The sequence below is a fragment of the Lepidochelys olivacea genome, assembly GCF_965140295.1.
Source record: "Lepidochelys olivacea isolate rLepOli2 genome assembly, chromosome: 4".
Taxonomy (NCBI): Eukaryota; Metazoa; Chordata; order Testudines; family Cheloniidae; genus Lepidochelys; species Lepidochelys olivacea.
This window is the reverse complement of record NC_140414.1, coordinates 116,021,915-116,038,078: the sequence shown is the minus strand read 5'-3', so window position 1 is coordinate 116,038,078 and position 16,164 is coordinate 116,021,915. Positions and strand designations below refer to the sequence as shown.

General features: G+C 43.2%; 1 protein-coding gene across 6 annotated transcripts in view; it reads right to left on the bottom strand.

Moving 5' to 3' along the window:
- The window catches only part of KCNIP4 (potassium voltage-gated channel interacting protein 4), a gene marked incomplete at its 5' end in the record, with an annotated part of 476,849 nt that overhangs the window by 97,951 nt on the left and 362,734 nt on the right, over positions 1-16,164 (bottom strand). For 5 of the 6 annotated variants that reach the window (XM_084627276.1, XM_084627275.1, XM_084627278.1 and 2 more), the window contains one exon: positions 12,321-12,445. In XM_084627276.1, the coding sequence (XP_084483402.1) occupies positions 12,321-12,445 (125 nt within the window). The remainder of the gene's footprint in view (positions 1-12,320; positions 12,446-16,164) is intronic. The other variant, XM_084627273.1, reaches the window with a different exon arrangement.

The window sequence follows — 16,164 nt, the reverse complement described above, 5'->3', positions numbered from 1 at the left end:
CCCTGAAGAGGGACAGGGAAAGGGGGTGAGAGGCAGGGGCAGCTGAGAATTGCAGGGTGTAGCCCAGAGATATTATGCCACTCAGCCAACGATCCAAGGTTACTCATGACAAAGCCAACCAGAAGGGATGCAGGTGGTTGAGGAAGAAGTAGGGTGGATCCTGAAAATTGGCTGGGGTGCCATCCTCAAGTGCACCTTAAAAACAAGCACTTCTGGCCCCCTTGTTTCACCGGGCCAGGCTGAGCTGGTGAACTGGAGGTAGAGGTTGCAACAACTGAACCCAGTGTCTCAGTCCCTTCTCCTAGAGGAGCCCTGACAGGGAGGCCAAGACCTAAGAGGCAGGGGTGGCCTGAACTGCTTTCTTGATTTTGTGCTGTACGTAGGCCTAGCAAGCAGAAGGTGGCTCGAGTGTCCATGCAGCCTCACATTTGTCTGCTCGGAGAAGAGTCTGCTCTCATCCAACAGGAGGTCCTAGGTAGAGGACTGCATCTCCTGGGACAGACCCACAAACTGAAGCCAGGAATTGTGCCTCATTACCATGGCCAAGTTTCAACCCTGGCTGCCAAATCAGCCACCATCTAGAGGGAGCTCCTCACCACTGCGGTACCCTCCTCCAAGATGGCAGTGAACTTTTATGTCAAGTCCTGGGGCAGCGAGTCTTTAAACTTTTTGAGGGAGTCCCACAGATTAAATTAAATCTCCCCAATAAAGCCTCACAAGTTTGACACCCTAAACTGAAGGCTGGCCGTCGAATAAACTTTCTTCCAGACTCTTGGCATCTTTATTTTTTGGGGTAGAACTCGTTTGTTCTTGTCTGCCCCTCTCATTAGCTGAAAGATACAACCAGTGACCCTTGTAGTTGGTGGGTATAAAGGTATTTGAATCCTTTAGCAGGAACAAAATACTTCTTTTCAGACCACTTGGAGATGGGTGGGATGGAGGATGGGGTTTGCCAGAGGGACTTGGCTATCTTTAGAACCCCGTTGTGCACAGACAACGCGACCAGCAAGGAGGCTGCCACCGACAGCACGCTGAATAAATAGATGCTCTGCCATTTCTTCCACCTCCAGATCCAATTTTGAAGCCACTCTTCTGAGCAAGGCTTGGTGCTCCTTAAAGTCATCAGATGGATGGACAGACGTGTGGGGGCCCCACTACTCCATCGTCTGGTGATGAGGATGAGGACTGGACCACGAGGAGAGAGCCTGGGACATTGTTCCCCATGGGGGAAGGTTCTTTTGGAGTGGACATCCGCTCCTCTACTCCAGTATCTAATCCTGCTCCGCCAGAAGTTTGTGTCTGGCGGCTGACTGTAAATGGGGGAGAGCGATGCCTCGAATAGGAGGACCAGGGCCTTCCCAAAGACTGGTGCTGGAGGCTGGGAATTCGGTGCCGTGCCAGTGACCAGTCCCATATTTGAGGGGAATGATGCACCGACAGAGATGATAGAATATCAGGGTTGGAAGGGACCTCAGGAGGTCATCTAGTCCAACCCCCTGCTCAAAGCAGGACCAATTCCCAGTTAAATCATCCCAGCCAGGGCTTTGTCAAGCCTGACCTTAAAAACCTCTAAGGAAGGAGATCCTACCACCTCCCTAGGTAACGCATTCCAGTGTTTCACCACCCTCTTAGTGAAAAAGTTTTTCCTAATATCCAATCTAAACCTCCCCCACTGCAACTTGAGACCATTACTCCTCGTTCTGTCATCTGCTACCATTGAGAACAGTCTAGAGCCATCCTCTTTGGAACCCCCTTTCAGGTAGTTGAAAGCAGCTATCAAATCCCCCCTCATTCTTCTCTTCTGCAGGCTAAACAATCCCAGCTCCCTCAGCCTCTCCTCATAACTCATGTGTTCCAGTCCCCTAATCATTTTTGTTGCCCTTCGCTGGACTCTCTCCAATTTATCCACATCCTTCTTGAAGTGTGGGGCCCAAAACTGGACACAGTACTCCAGATGAGGCCTCACCAATGTCGAATAGAGGGGAACGATCACGTCCCTCGATCTGCTCGCTATGCCCCTACTTATACATCCCAAAATGCCATTGGCCTTCTTGGCAACAAGGGCACACTGCTGACTCATATCCAGCTTCTCGTCCACTGTCACCCCTAGGTCCTTTTCCGCAGAACTGCTGCCAAGCCATTTGGTCCCTAGTCTGTAGCTGTGCATTGGGTTCTTCCGTCCTAAGTGCAGGACCCTGCACTTATCCTTATTGAACCTCATCAGATTTCTTTTGGCCCAATCCTCCAATTTGTCTAGATCCCTCTGTATCCTATCCCTGCCCTCCAGCGTATCTACCACTCCTCCCAGTTTAGTATCATCCGCAAATTTGCTGAGAGTGCAATCCACACCATCCTCCAGATCATTTATGAAGATATTGAACAAAACCGGCTCCAGGACCGACCCCTGGGGCACTCCACTTGACACCGGCTGCCAACTAGACATGGAGCCATTGATCACTACCCGTTGAGCCCGACAATCTAGCCAACTTTCTACCCACCTTATAGTGCATTCATCCAACCCATACTTCAACTTGTTGACAAGAATACTGTGGGAGACCCTGTCAAAAGCTTTGCTAAAGTCAAGAAACAATACATCCACTGGTTTTCCTTCATCCACAGAACCAGTAATCTCATCATAAAAGGCGATTAGATTAGTCAGGCATGACCTTCCCTTGGTGAATCCATGCTGACTGTTCCTGATCACTTTCCTCTCATGCAAGTGCTTCAGGATTGATTCTTTGAGGACCTGCTCTATGATTTTTCCGGGGACTGAGGTGAGGCTGACTGGCCTGTAGTTTCCAGGATCCTCCTTCTTCCCTTTTTTAAAGATTGGCACTACATTAGCCTTTTTCCAGTCATCCGGGACTTCCCCCGTTCGCCACAAGTTTTCAAAAGATAATGGCCAATGGCTCTGCAATCACAGCTGCCAATTCCTTTAGCACTCTCGGATGCAGCTCGTCCGGCCCCATGGACTTGTGCACGTCCAGCTTTTCTAAATAGTCCCTAACCACCTCTTTCTCCACAGAGGGCTGGCCATCTACTCCCCATTTTGTGATGCCCAGCGCAGCAGTCTGGGAGCTGACCTTGTTAGTGAAGACAGAGGCAAAAAAAAAAAAAAGCATTGAGTACATTAGCTTTTTCCACATCCTCTGTCACTAGGTTGCCTCCCTCATTCAGTAAGGGGCCCACACTTTCCTTGGCTTTCTTCTTGTTGCTAACATACCTGAAGAAACCCTTCTTGTTACTCTTGACATCTCTTGCTAGCTGCAGCTCAAGGTGTGATTTGGCCCTCCTGATTTCATTCCTACATGCCCAAGCAATATTTTTATACTCTTCCCTGGTCATATGTCCAACTTTCCACTTCTTGTAAGCTTCTTTTTTATGTTTAAGATCCGCTAGGATTTCACCGTTAAGCTAAGCTGGTCACCTGCCATATTTACTATTCTTTCGACACATCGGGATGGTTGGGCCCTGTAACCTCAACAGGGATTCCTTGAAATACAGCCAGCTCTCCTTTCCCCTTCATGTTAGTCCCCCAGGGGGACTATGTCAAGGGGTTGGCGATCCACGCCGCATCAATGGTGACCGCAAGTGCGGTGCTGGCGACCTGGGCCATCTGACAGCCCAGGTTGCGGAATTGGGGATCTTGGCTGTGGAGACAGGGTACACTGTCTCTGCTTCGGGGACTGACGGCATTCTGCTGTCCTCTGAGGAGGTCTCATGGCTGGCTTACCCCCTGGGAAGCCTTAGCTGGATTCAAAGCCATACGTGGCACTGGTGGTGCTGGGAGAGGTCTCAGATCCTTGGCTGCCAGGAGGGTCTCAGATGTCTACATCGCTGCCAAGTGCCTGGGTCCCCTACTGCTCCCGGGAGTCAGAGGCAGATCCCTAGCAGGGCTGGGGGGTCCAGCTGGAGAGAGATACCCCCTTGTGGCTCCGGAGTGGGTGGGCGGCCTGAACAGGGTCCTTTGCTCAAAGCCCCTTAACCCTTCTTGCTCAGTACCGGGGAGTCTCGTTTCTTCAGACACTCTTGGGCACCAGTGAAGGGGAGCAGTGCCGGGTGGAGCCCAATGCCAGCGGTACACTCTGCACTGATGCAGAGGTGCTGGGCACAGAGTCGGAGAGGGAAGGCTCTGATGCTGGGCGAAGTGCAGCCTCCATGAGGATGGTCCTTATACGAATGCCACACTCCTTTTGAGTTCTAGGACGAAAGTTCTTGCAAATGAGACTCTTCACATGCGACTCCCTCAAGCACTTTAGACAGCTGCTATGAGGGTCGCTAATGTGCATAGGCCTATTGTAGGCAGAACAAGTCTTAAAACCCAGGATCAGGGTGTGCCCCATCCCAGGGCTAAGTCCCTTCTGGGACACTAACTTACTAACACTACTTAACATCTACTTACTTACTGACCAACTACTGTAAACAAACTCACTCTCGCTGTTAGCGTTGTATATAGAGAACTGCTGTCCACTTGTGAGGCAAGGGGAAAAGGTGCTCCGACCAACCATCAGGGCAGTAAGGAGGACTGGAGAGGGCGTAGGGAAGGCGCTGCACTCCAGAGCGAGGCATTCCAGAGGGTACCACTGCCAACCTGACAGACACCACTAAGGCAAAAATCTCCAACAGCCCTGCACATAAGTGTGCATGCCCCTAAATGGAACTGACATGAGCAAGCACTTGAAGAAAAGCCTAACACAAATTAAAATAGAGCACTAACACTAAGTAATCTAACAAACAATGTTTAAGTAAGGCACTTGAGTCATGTTGCCACCTCAGTTCCTTCCAACCGTAGCAATCAGACAGATCTAGACATCTCCAGATTTCTTGGATCCATAGCATTGACCAATGTTACAGCCACACCTTCAGCACATGCTCGAATGCTGAGGGGAGAAATTGATATTTATTTATTTAGCATGTGCTTAGTCGTCTAGCCAAGGAATGGCATCTTCAGTGGTGTGATGCAGTTCTTCTAGTCCACCGCTGAACCTAGTGAGCAGGCATTCATCGACAATGCGTGTCATCTGTATTGTGCCACAGGTGCACAAAGGGCAGTCACGAAGGCCCCACCAATACTGGTTGGCTGCACAGAGACCTTGGCCAGTCCGGAACCTGTTCAACAGGAACCACTGGTGACAGGGCAGGTCAAAACCAGGTGGGCAAATTGTGGGGTCAGCGATGAGGGACTGGTTAGGGATAACAACAGATATCCATTTCTCTCGCCAGAGTTTTTCTGCCCTAACATCCTGGCATGGTGAATGAGACCATAACGGGCGATGTGATGGCAAACGTTCAGCTGGTAGTTTAAAAAGGTCATTGTGCAGCAGCAGGCTTGGGTTTCTGCAGTAACTTGCTACTGGCAACCTCTCGTCTGATATGAGGAGGAGCAATATTGCTCAGAACTGGAAGCCATGGGAGTGGAGTCAGATACAGGGTGCTGGAGAGGATACACATTGTGGCATGTAACTGCGTATCCACCAGTTTGCACCAGTTTGGAGTTGATCATCACACACCACAGTACTCTGCCACCAAATATGAGGTGGCAAGAGCTGACGTCCGTAAAGTTGGAGCACGAGTACCCCATCACGAACCTGACAGTTTGCTAAGAAGATTGTTGCATGTCAACTTTCTCTGCTGTCTTCTTCAGGTGGTCATAGTAACTCAGTGTGTGGTCTAAAGTCACACTTAGACTGGTTCTACTTCATGCTTCACCTTCTGACCATTCAGATAAACATTCAGTTCTTGGGTTGCGCTGGTGTGATGAAGATGGAACAAACTGGGGACTGTTTTTATGACGCTTGGCTGGAGGCCCCAAGTCTTACAGCAGAGTTGTTGGGGAGAGGAGTTACAGAGGAGTTGGTGGGGTGCAGGAGCACTCTAATGGGCACTGCTATCAGCAAGGTTGCACCAGGATGGGGGGGGGGGCGCATCCACATGCTTTTGAATCTTTTTTTTTTGGGTGTGTACAAGTTAAATATTTTGTATTACAGTAGAATTTACACTATGTTGAATTTCAACATATTGTCTGTGTGCTTGATTTATATACTTACTAACAGCAATATGCGCACTTTGAATGAAAGGTGTCTTAAATTCCCCCTCCCCCCCCCCATCAGAAAATATAAATACATAAGGTGACTATTTAAATCTTCCTCATTCATAAAAGTGTCCCCATTCACTTCTAAGGAAATTTTTAGTGGTGGATAGTTTCAGAGACAAAGGAATCAATTCACACTTTCCATGGTACAAGGATGGGGGAGGGGGTATGTGCCCCTAACCTGCATATGCGTTTCAGTGCTGACACACATCTAAAAAAAAAAAAAAAAATCCATCCACATTTCCCTGAACATCTGTTAGTTTTCTGATATATTTATTAGTACAACAGAATTTACGATGAGAACAGACCAAATTAAAGGGTCATTCATGTTTAAGTTTTGCACAGGAACCTCCTTTGTGTGATGAAGGCATCATCTAAGATTATATCTACACTTAAGCTGCTATAGCAGCACAGCTGCAGCTGTACCATTGTAATGCTTTGGTGTAGACACTCACTACAGCAATGGGAGGGGTTCCTCTGTTGCTGTTAGTAATCTGACCTCCCCAAGAGGCAGTAGCTAGGTTGATGGAAGAATTCTTCCATAGCGCAGTCTACACCAGGTTTGGCTGGCGTAGCTCTCTCCTCAGGGGCGTGGATTTGTCACACTGCTTAGAGACATAGTTATGCAGATGTAAGTTTCCAGTGTAGACCAGCTCTAAGTATTTTTTAAATAGAAATGTGCAGTGGCTTAAAGCTGTGAGAGACTTAATAGACAAAAGGAAAAGCAAGTCCACATGCTGAGTGCATGCTTGATAGTCTAGGCAATTCACTGTGAAGTGCCATTTGTACTAGGCATGCCACAGAGCCATTGGTTTGAAAGGTTAATGATTGCAGCAATCACAATTTCGATTTACAACAAATGGGATGACAAGAAGCCAAATAGAAAATGGAGGGGTCCCACTGTGATGGTAGCTGAGCAACAATTCATCAACAACACTCCAGGAAGACTGTGAAGCCAGAATGCTGGGGAAAATCTTTGGAGCCTGGAGAGGCCTGAGACTTCCATTAAGCCCATTTTTCAAATAATAATGGGAAAGATTTACAATTTCTAAATTACCGAACACAAGCCTAAGTCCTCCCATAGTGCTTATCGTTTTCATAGCTGTTAGCTCATCTGAAGGATCATCTCCCACCCCCTCACATAACATTTCCTTTCATCTCTTGCCTCTCGTCCTTTAAGTGTTGCCCTAGCAGCCATGGCCATGACCCAAACAACCCATCCCCATAAAGCTAAATGAGTGCTTCTAGCTCCTTTTCTACAATCAGCCTCTATTTCTCTCTCCCGAGCATTGCAGCAGAGGTGATGTTCTATCAGGGTAACCCTCTCTAAAGCAATCCAAGCAGCCACATAAACTCAAAGACTCATTCCTTGACTTTCTGCTTCTACCGCATGAACTATTCTGTGATGGGTGCTGTGATGGTGAGAATGTCAACTTGGCCGATCATCGTACCGCCCAATGTAATTTGCTTGCATAAGGAAATCCAATTGATTAAAATGTCTTTGAAGGCTTACTTAGTTTTTAATTAAACAACAACAAATTGCTCAAACCTCTTAAATGTCATGCACATTACAAAAACACTTGATTCAGATAACATCTTTCTCATCTACACTCAAGCAGAACTATGGAAGTAGCTTGCAGGCATACACTGGGCATAATTATACAGGATATCACTTTTTATTCCTTTAATGATTGGGACCCAATGATGTATTCCCTCCTGTGTCATTCGGATAAACAGAAATACAAGAGAGAACTGATTAAGTTGGCAAGAGCAAATGGGACAAATGCCCAACTTCATCAAAAAAGTGATGTGTGGAGGAACATGCAGGGGGGGCCCAGTGGTGATGCCAGCCCCGTGGAGGAGGTGGGGGCGGGGGAGAGGCAAGTAGGGCTCGAGCGAGCAGTAATGCCAGCCCCAGCCTTGCACAGGAGTGGGGGGAGGCAGAGTGCGAGCAAGCAGCGATGCCAGTCCCAGCCTCGCCACGGGAGGTGGGGGGCAGAGGGAGGAGGAGGATGACAGGCAGAGCTTGGGAGAGCAGTGACACCAGCCCCGCATGGGAAAGGGGGTTTGGGGGTAAGGGCTCAGGCCAGCCCCATGCAGTGTCCCATTTTCCCTTTTGGGAAATATGGTCATCCTAGGGTTGGATCTCAATACAGCTTCCTATAATTTTACAGAAGTCAGTGGGATTGACATTGGGAAAACAGTATAAAGGAAGACTTGCAGATCGGAGGCCAAATGTCTTTGTGAGGTGTATTATTACATCATTGAACTCAAGATAACTAGCTGTGGGCTCACACACGATCACCAAGTTTTTTATTCTCTTATTTGACGTTGTTTATGTGGTACAACTAAATGTTTTATTTAACTCTCACTATAATACCTAGGGTGGGCCTATGAGGAAGCAGAAGATCGCGGATTATCAGAAGTCCCAGTCCCGGTATTTATTTTGTAAGGGACTAGGCACCGTGATACATTCTTCATGTTAAAGAAAAACAAGAAATCTCTAGTCAGTAATGTTAGTCTCACTAGGGAACACTGTAACTGCTGTGCTGTAATAGTTTATCTTTAGAATGTTACTCATAAAAAGGAATTTGAAATTATTAATTGTGTGTGTGCATAATTGTCTTATGGTAAAGGCTGGTACTGGATTCCTAAGAAAAAGACAGTAAATCCTATTACAATTTCAACTTTTTGTATTTAGAAGGTTCCTATAGTAAATCAAGCTCTTGCCAGGATAAGAATTCATGGTCTCTGCAAATACTTTAAGTCAGAAAGAGGGACTCTGTAGCACAGAATTGTTAAGTAAATTGACTTACCTCCTCTCTATGTAGGGTCCACAAGCAACATAAGTTAATCTGAAAAAGGAACCATCTCCTTTTTATAAGATTAAGAGTCTCCACTGGGGAGGGGGGTTACATTGGTATAAGCTAAGTTGTGAATTTAAATTCACATAATTATACCAATATAACTTTCCCAATCAGACAAACCCTGAGTATACACAACAGACAAGGCGTGGGGAAAATGAAAAGAACCAGCGTGATGGTTCACAAAAATCATGTTAGCGCCACATTTGTGTGTGTGAGTTTGAGAGTGTAGTTTTGTTGGGAGGAGATTTGGTAAAGGGAGAGACAAAGGAAGGGAGTTAGGTAAGGGGGATTGGGCAGGGAAGAAGAGGGAGACAAGAAAGGAGGAGAGCATGGAGGGCAGGTGGAGTGAGACAACGACTGTGTGGGATGTAGTTGGAACAAACAGCCAATCAGCACAGGGGCAAAAACATCCAGAGTCAAATCTGTAGAAAGCATTCTGACTACAACATTGGTGTCCTGTACCTGCTAAGGCTGCTTGAATTCCATTTGATAAAATGTGTAAGGATGATAGAATAGACAGACTAATATTTGTGGCTCAGTACATGTGAGATATCTGTGTAGTAGAGGTGCATTTGACCCACTCATGCTTCAAGAAAGTTGGGGATCTTTGGCCCTAGCACCAAACTTTGCAGCTAGAATTTATCACTGCAATATATAAAAACGAAACCCCAGATTCAACTGTGAACTTTGGAAAGAATCCAGTTCTGAATTCTGTGGCTTGGGCTAGCTTCTGTTGCTGTGGCAGATGTTACTTTCCTAACAGTCTGTAAGATTGAAACATCCATTGCAGCAGTTTTGGAGACAACTGATCAGTTTACCACGATAAACTGAATAAAGAAAAACTGCAGCTCATGCTCATTAACTCCAGATATTCAAAACTTGCATCTCTTGGGATTATCATGGACGATAAGGGAATGAAACATCTGAGGAAGGCTGTATTACCATGATAAAAACATATGATGCATCTTGGAATGTAAAAGAGGAAAATAAGTATAAGGGATGGAACTCCCATTTTAGGCTTTACTGAAAAAGCTCATAATATTTCCTTATAACCAACACTTTCTACATACATGTTTACATTCAAGAAAAATATTCAGATCCAAAAAGACTAAAAAAAAAAAAAGCTAGAAAGTGCTCTTTTGGTAACATACAGGAAGCCTCAATTTGCTCACCTTACAGTTCTTAAAACCTTTCCAATTATGCCTTAGATCAGTGGTTCCCAAACTTGTTCCGCCGCTTGTGCGGGAAAAGCCCCTGGTGGGCTGCGCCAGTTTGTTTACCTGCCGCGTCCGCAGGTTCAGCCGATTGCGGCTCCCAGTGGCCGTGGTTTGCTGCTCCAGGCCAATGGGGGCTGCGGTAAGTGGCGCGGGCTGAGGGACGTACTGGTCGCCACTTACCGCAGCCCCCATTGGCCTGGAGCAGCGAACTGCGATCGGCCATACCTGCAGACATGGCAGGTAAACAAACCGGCCCGGCCCACCAGGGGCTTTTCCTGCCCAAGCGGCTGGACAAGTTTGGGAACCACTGCCTCAGATAGAGAACATTACCTCAGGATTTGCAATAGCTAGAGAATACTGTGAAGAACAAGGAAATGTTTTTTAGTTATCTAAAGAAGTTGGAAAGCTTGTAAGAGCAAGCTTGTAGAGCACTACAATACCAATGTCAGATACCCACTGGTGTCAGACATGATATTCAATCAGGATGCCCTGTACAGGGTCTGACTGTATTTTATCTGTATTTGGATTTTTCAGTGAAAATTTTGTTTAAGAAGAAATTTCAGCTAGACTTCTTTCATTACAGATTATATGAAAGCTAAAAAATCTAAGTTTACTGTTTCTTCCAAGTGCCTGCCATTAAAAAAAAATTATACTACATTTTGTCATTGTGCTATCAGTATGCTCTTAGTGGTACTACATCTAACTTCTTATATTTCATTTTTACAGTAAATGCCAAGTGAAGGTCAAAAGAAAAACTAAATTAAAAGGGTCATAAAAGAAGGCTGCATATATTTTTGCATTCATCTAAACACAGGACTCAGCTCAGTGACTGGAAATTGCTCACTGGTGAACAACTCCAATTCATATTATTCAAGCTCATTCAAAATCAACCATCTTGGCTCAATGTTAATTGCATATAATGCCATATAAAAGCATTAATAAAATAATCCAAAATAAAAAACCAACAAAAAAAACCAAAACAAAAACACACCTCTTGATGCTTTCTGGTAGACACTCAAGGGTTTTGATTCAGAAATAACTGTGGGACAATAACTGCTTTCAGATGCACATGTAACTCCCTCTGATTTAGTTTGTGCAAAATATTACCATTTTGATTTGATGTTGTTTTATAACCACTTTTGTAAAGGATAAACCAGGTTTAAATGATAAAATAAGGTGAAAGAAGATAGTGGAGAAACAAGCCTTATGTCTTTGGTTAAAAGTGACTCATTTGTGCATGTTAAAATAGCTAGTAGGAGGATAGTTTATGTAATCCAGTGAATGTAAAAGAAACCTATTTGAAATTCACAAAGAAACACAAAAAATTGTTCATCAGAGTTACAGCCACTACCCGTTTCATACTACGGTTTACAACAATTTACTATTTAGGAACAATAATAGAAGTTTGCACTTACATAGTGGCTCATGTAAGAATCTCAAAATGATTCACATACATTAAATAATTAAGCTTTACATTACTTCTGTGAGGTAGATATTATCATCTTGCTAAGTAAACCGATGAAAACAGACGTTAAATAACTTGCCAAAAACAACACTGCAAATCAATGGCAGAGTTAGGAGAACAAGAATATGAGTCTATGGTCTAACCACACTTTTTTCCATTTTTGTCTCTAGATCAGTACATCTATTAAACTTTGAGATGGGCTTAAGGTGCACAGTTTAGATCCAAACCCATTTCCAGACTTTCACACAGTTTGAAGACGTTCAGATTTAGGTTTGTGATTTAGTCTATTGTAGAGATAAGAACCATAACTTGGTGCCGGAGCCAAATTTGGATCAGAACGTCCACAAAATTCTGATGTTTTCCTATCCAGAGTTTGGCATGGACTTATTTCTCATTAAGCAAGCTTTTGTATATCTAGAGCATATCTATCAATACTTAACCATAAACAATAAAAGCCTCTTACAAATTGAACAGTCAAGATGTTCAATGTATGCATAAGTTTATCTTGTTTATGGCAAACCAGTATTTTTTTATTTTACTAAATTGACCATGTACATAATATCTTGTTATTTAAACCCACAAACACTTTCATTATGCATTCCATTCATATACCTTTTCTGATTTTGTTGTGGGTTGTGTGCTACTTAAGGTGACAATAAAGTCAGAAAGAAAGTGCTTACATTCTTGAATCCTCTATACAGGATCTGAAGTTCCTTCTTTGTGAATTTGCTCTGTGCTTCCAGCAGTTCAAGAGCTTCAGGCCGATGCCGCACAGTGGCTATTTCCATTTCATCTTCTACGCTGTCTACAGAACAGAAAGAAAGCTCAACAAGAATATATGTGACACAAATACCTGCTCATTGCATAAATAGAAATATTAAATTAGACTCTTTACGAAAAAGGCATTTACAGCATTGAGGAAAGATGACATTGTGAGCTCCTCGGGGCAGGGATTGTGTCTACTTCTATGGTTGGACAGCACCTCATACAATGAGGACCCAATCCTGATGAGTATGCTGGGACTATATAAATATTTTAAATAATAATAATGCACAGCAAGAAAGAATCCTGCAAGGTTATGCATGACCTCCCTAATAGGTCTTTTTCTGTCTCTAATGCTTATGATTTTATGATAGCAAAAATAACTCAAGTTTCACAAAGTAGCATTGTCACCAGGATCTAGTTACAGGAATCTTCTAACCCATTGATTAGTTAATGAATGGGGGTTTTCAGCTTTGGGCTGGAGCATGTACGTGTTGGCGTTTCATAACTGAGGTAGACCTCACCACTGTATATAGGTATAAGGTAGCCTCCTGGGTAATCCTGTCTTTACATGGGTGGGAAGCTAGTTGGGGGTTTGCCAACTTGAGCACTTGTAGACCTTCAAGGCTTCCAGTAGATCTTGAGATTACAAGGAGTGAGAACTGGCAGATAACCGTTTGATTAACTTGTTTGAGTTACAATTTTACAGTAAAAAGTTCAATGAAGTTGCAGAAAAGGCCTTTACATGACAAATACTGTGCTGAGAGTTGTATTGTTGCTTCATGCCTCTGATCCCAGCAACAGACATATTTAAAAAAATTGTTTCACAATATTTTGAAATAATCACAGCAGAGTGTTATTTCTGTAGTGCTCTAGGGACAAATTTATTAAATTCACTACCTTGTTCTAGTGTAATAGTTGATCCCTCTATAGATACGTAATCTGAGCCAAAAAACAAACATACATAACAATTCTTAGCTCATAGAAAGCACAAAATGCAGAGACATCGTTGTTTCAGAAGGCCCTTACAGTATTAGTGGGAAATTTTAATAAATCTATTTTTCCCCATGATCAAACATTTTTAAACACATTACTTTAGTATTGTTACACTTTAGGAAGCTCTCACTGCCAGGCCATTTTTTGTTCTGACATTTGCTACAACAGTGACTTCCAGTTGCCAGGCTGAAAACTGACATTAGGAGGTTGATTTCAACCAAACAATAAAAATGAAACCCAGTTTAAAAAACAGCCCATCCCCTGTAATACATAAACACACACAAGATGACTGTAAAGTCAGCTGTACCGCTTAATGTAATTGCACTGTGTTGCCCAAGCCTTCCGGCAGAAAAGCCTTCTGCTGGCACTAGAACAGAAGATCTAACTTTTAAAGAAGAATTTGGGAGAAGGAAAGAAAAAGAAAAACATGCTTCAAAAATGTGAATAGTTTTGGAAATGTTTGGTGTCCACCAGAGGAAGGATGGTCCAGTGGGTAAGGCACTAGCTGAGATCTTGGGAAATGAGGGTTACATTCTCTGCTTCACTGCAGACCTTTCTGTGCCTCAGGCAAGTCACTTAGTCTTTCTGTGCTTCAGAAACCCATATGCAAAATGAGAATACTTCACAGGGATATTATACATTGAAGATTATGAGGTGCTCAGCTGCTATGGTAACCTTAGACAGAGCTGTAATAACAGCGTTCACAACATTAGTTCACATTTCAAACAGCTGATCATTCCAGCTATGCTCATGCCCTCTTTTCTCCACTGTTCTGGAACATTTGCATGGACAAATTTGCATTCACTGTACTTAGGGGAATGGCCGTTCTTCATATAAACTGCCCAGCATTATCACGGAAATAAGGATATTTGTGAGCAAACAAGAGTATTCATTATTCACTGCTCATCATTATTCCTCTGCTTAAACGTTTCAGTCATCCAGTCATGATGTGATTTAGGTGACAATGTCTGAAGTCTTTAGTGACTACCTATAGTTAAAGAATTAATTCACAGAAATTAAAATCCTTTCAAAATGACAATCCTGTCCAGAATGATTCACAAGGGTGACCTTCATTAGATAATTGCTTGAAAATAAACTGTTTATCCAGCTCTAGTTCCCAAGATTCCTCTCTTTTTGCATCTGGTTATTGCTGTCTGGCTTTTGGGGTCATTTCCAGAATTGCTGCCTCAAAGAGATATTTAAAAAAAAAAAAAGGTTTTGTAACATCAGACATAACTCTTTTGGTGATGCCTTGGAGGGAAGACTTATAGCAAGGGAAGCTGAAAGGCAGGTTCCAAGCCCAAATCCAGCCAAAAGATACCATGTACTGTGTGGCCACCAACATCTGAAATATTGAAATGAGGCACACACAGACTAAGGCTTTCAGGATACAATGATACATCTCATTCCGAGCAGCCTCTGTTCAGATCAAGATGGACTACTGTATGCTGGAATCTGCAGTGTCTCTGCAAACCGCATTTCCATAACAAAGATGAGGATGATTGCAAAGAGTCTGAGCATAACAACTAATTTGCTTAAAATAGAGCAAATTGCAAGTTGTTGAGCATAATGCCAAATCAAGTTCTGCAGTTTCTGAGGGCTACCGGCTACAGTTGCAGTTGGGCCTAGGATTTGGTTCATTGGGTCTATACCTTTACAGTCATTGGGCTTGCATAGAAGTAAATGAAGGATGATTTTGGCCTTTTAAATTGTGTGATGCTAGGAGTACCCAGTTGTGCGAGATATCTAAGGTGATAATACACCTAGAATAAAGAGTTACTGCATCAGTAGTTTTTTTTTTTTTAGGAAAGGAATTATATTCCAAAATATAACTCCAGTATTTTAGAATCCATTATTATCATGATGGAGACAAAGACTTTTTCTAGACATTGTGATTTGATTCAAATATGATGTCAGTGATGCAGGACAGAAATGGTATGGGACATCAAAAATTGATTCTCATAAGCTGTTTATATCTTCACTGTAGCCTGCTCCACTGTTCTCCTGTCTGTATCCTCTATTCTCTACTAACTTTACATATTGAAGATGCTCATGTCAAACTTTCCAGTTCTCATTGTATGCAGAAAGATTTATCATGCTAAGAAGCAAAGAACTGTTCTACTTAGATCACTTATTTACAGATGCCATTATATCCAGTTAGTGCAATCATATGCTACTCTTGTTTATGACAATAATTATGCATGGCACACTGAAGATTAGAATATTCTCAATTAAAAATTAAAGGCTTTTTTCTCCCCAATACAATTCAAATCTTTTAATTTGCATTTGAAAATTAAATCTTACATTCTTACAATACAAGAAACAGTTAACTCCGCCATTCAGTATTCAGGAGTTTGTAGGCACTTCCATTACAAACCCTAATTTTCCTCGATAAATGGCCTGTGAAAATTTGCTGGAACTTGCCATGCAAGGTCTAAGCCTAAGTTATACATTTTTACAAAAATCAAATTTTATTTACAGTGGTTTGCAGTATGAAGATTGTGCACAGGAATTACTTCAGCAAAAGGACTTCTAGGGCCTCGTCCTTCTTGCATGGAAATCAATGTCAGTTTGATCATTAAGGGTCTGACTGTCAAAGGTGCTGAGCAATCACTGACTTCAGTGGAAGGTAAGGGTGCTGAATATGGCTAAGGATCACATGATAAGTTCCTGAGAAGCAGGACTTTTGTATTCTTCCAGTGGCATAATAAAACATGACTGTATCAAACAGCAGATCCAGTCTATTCCTAAAAACTCTCACATTTT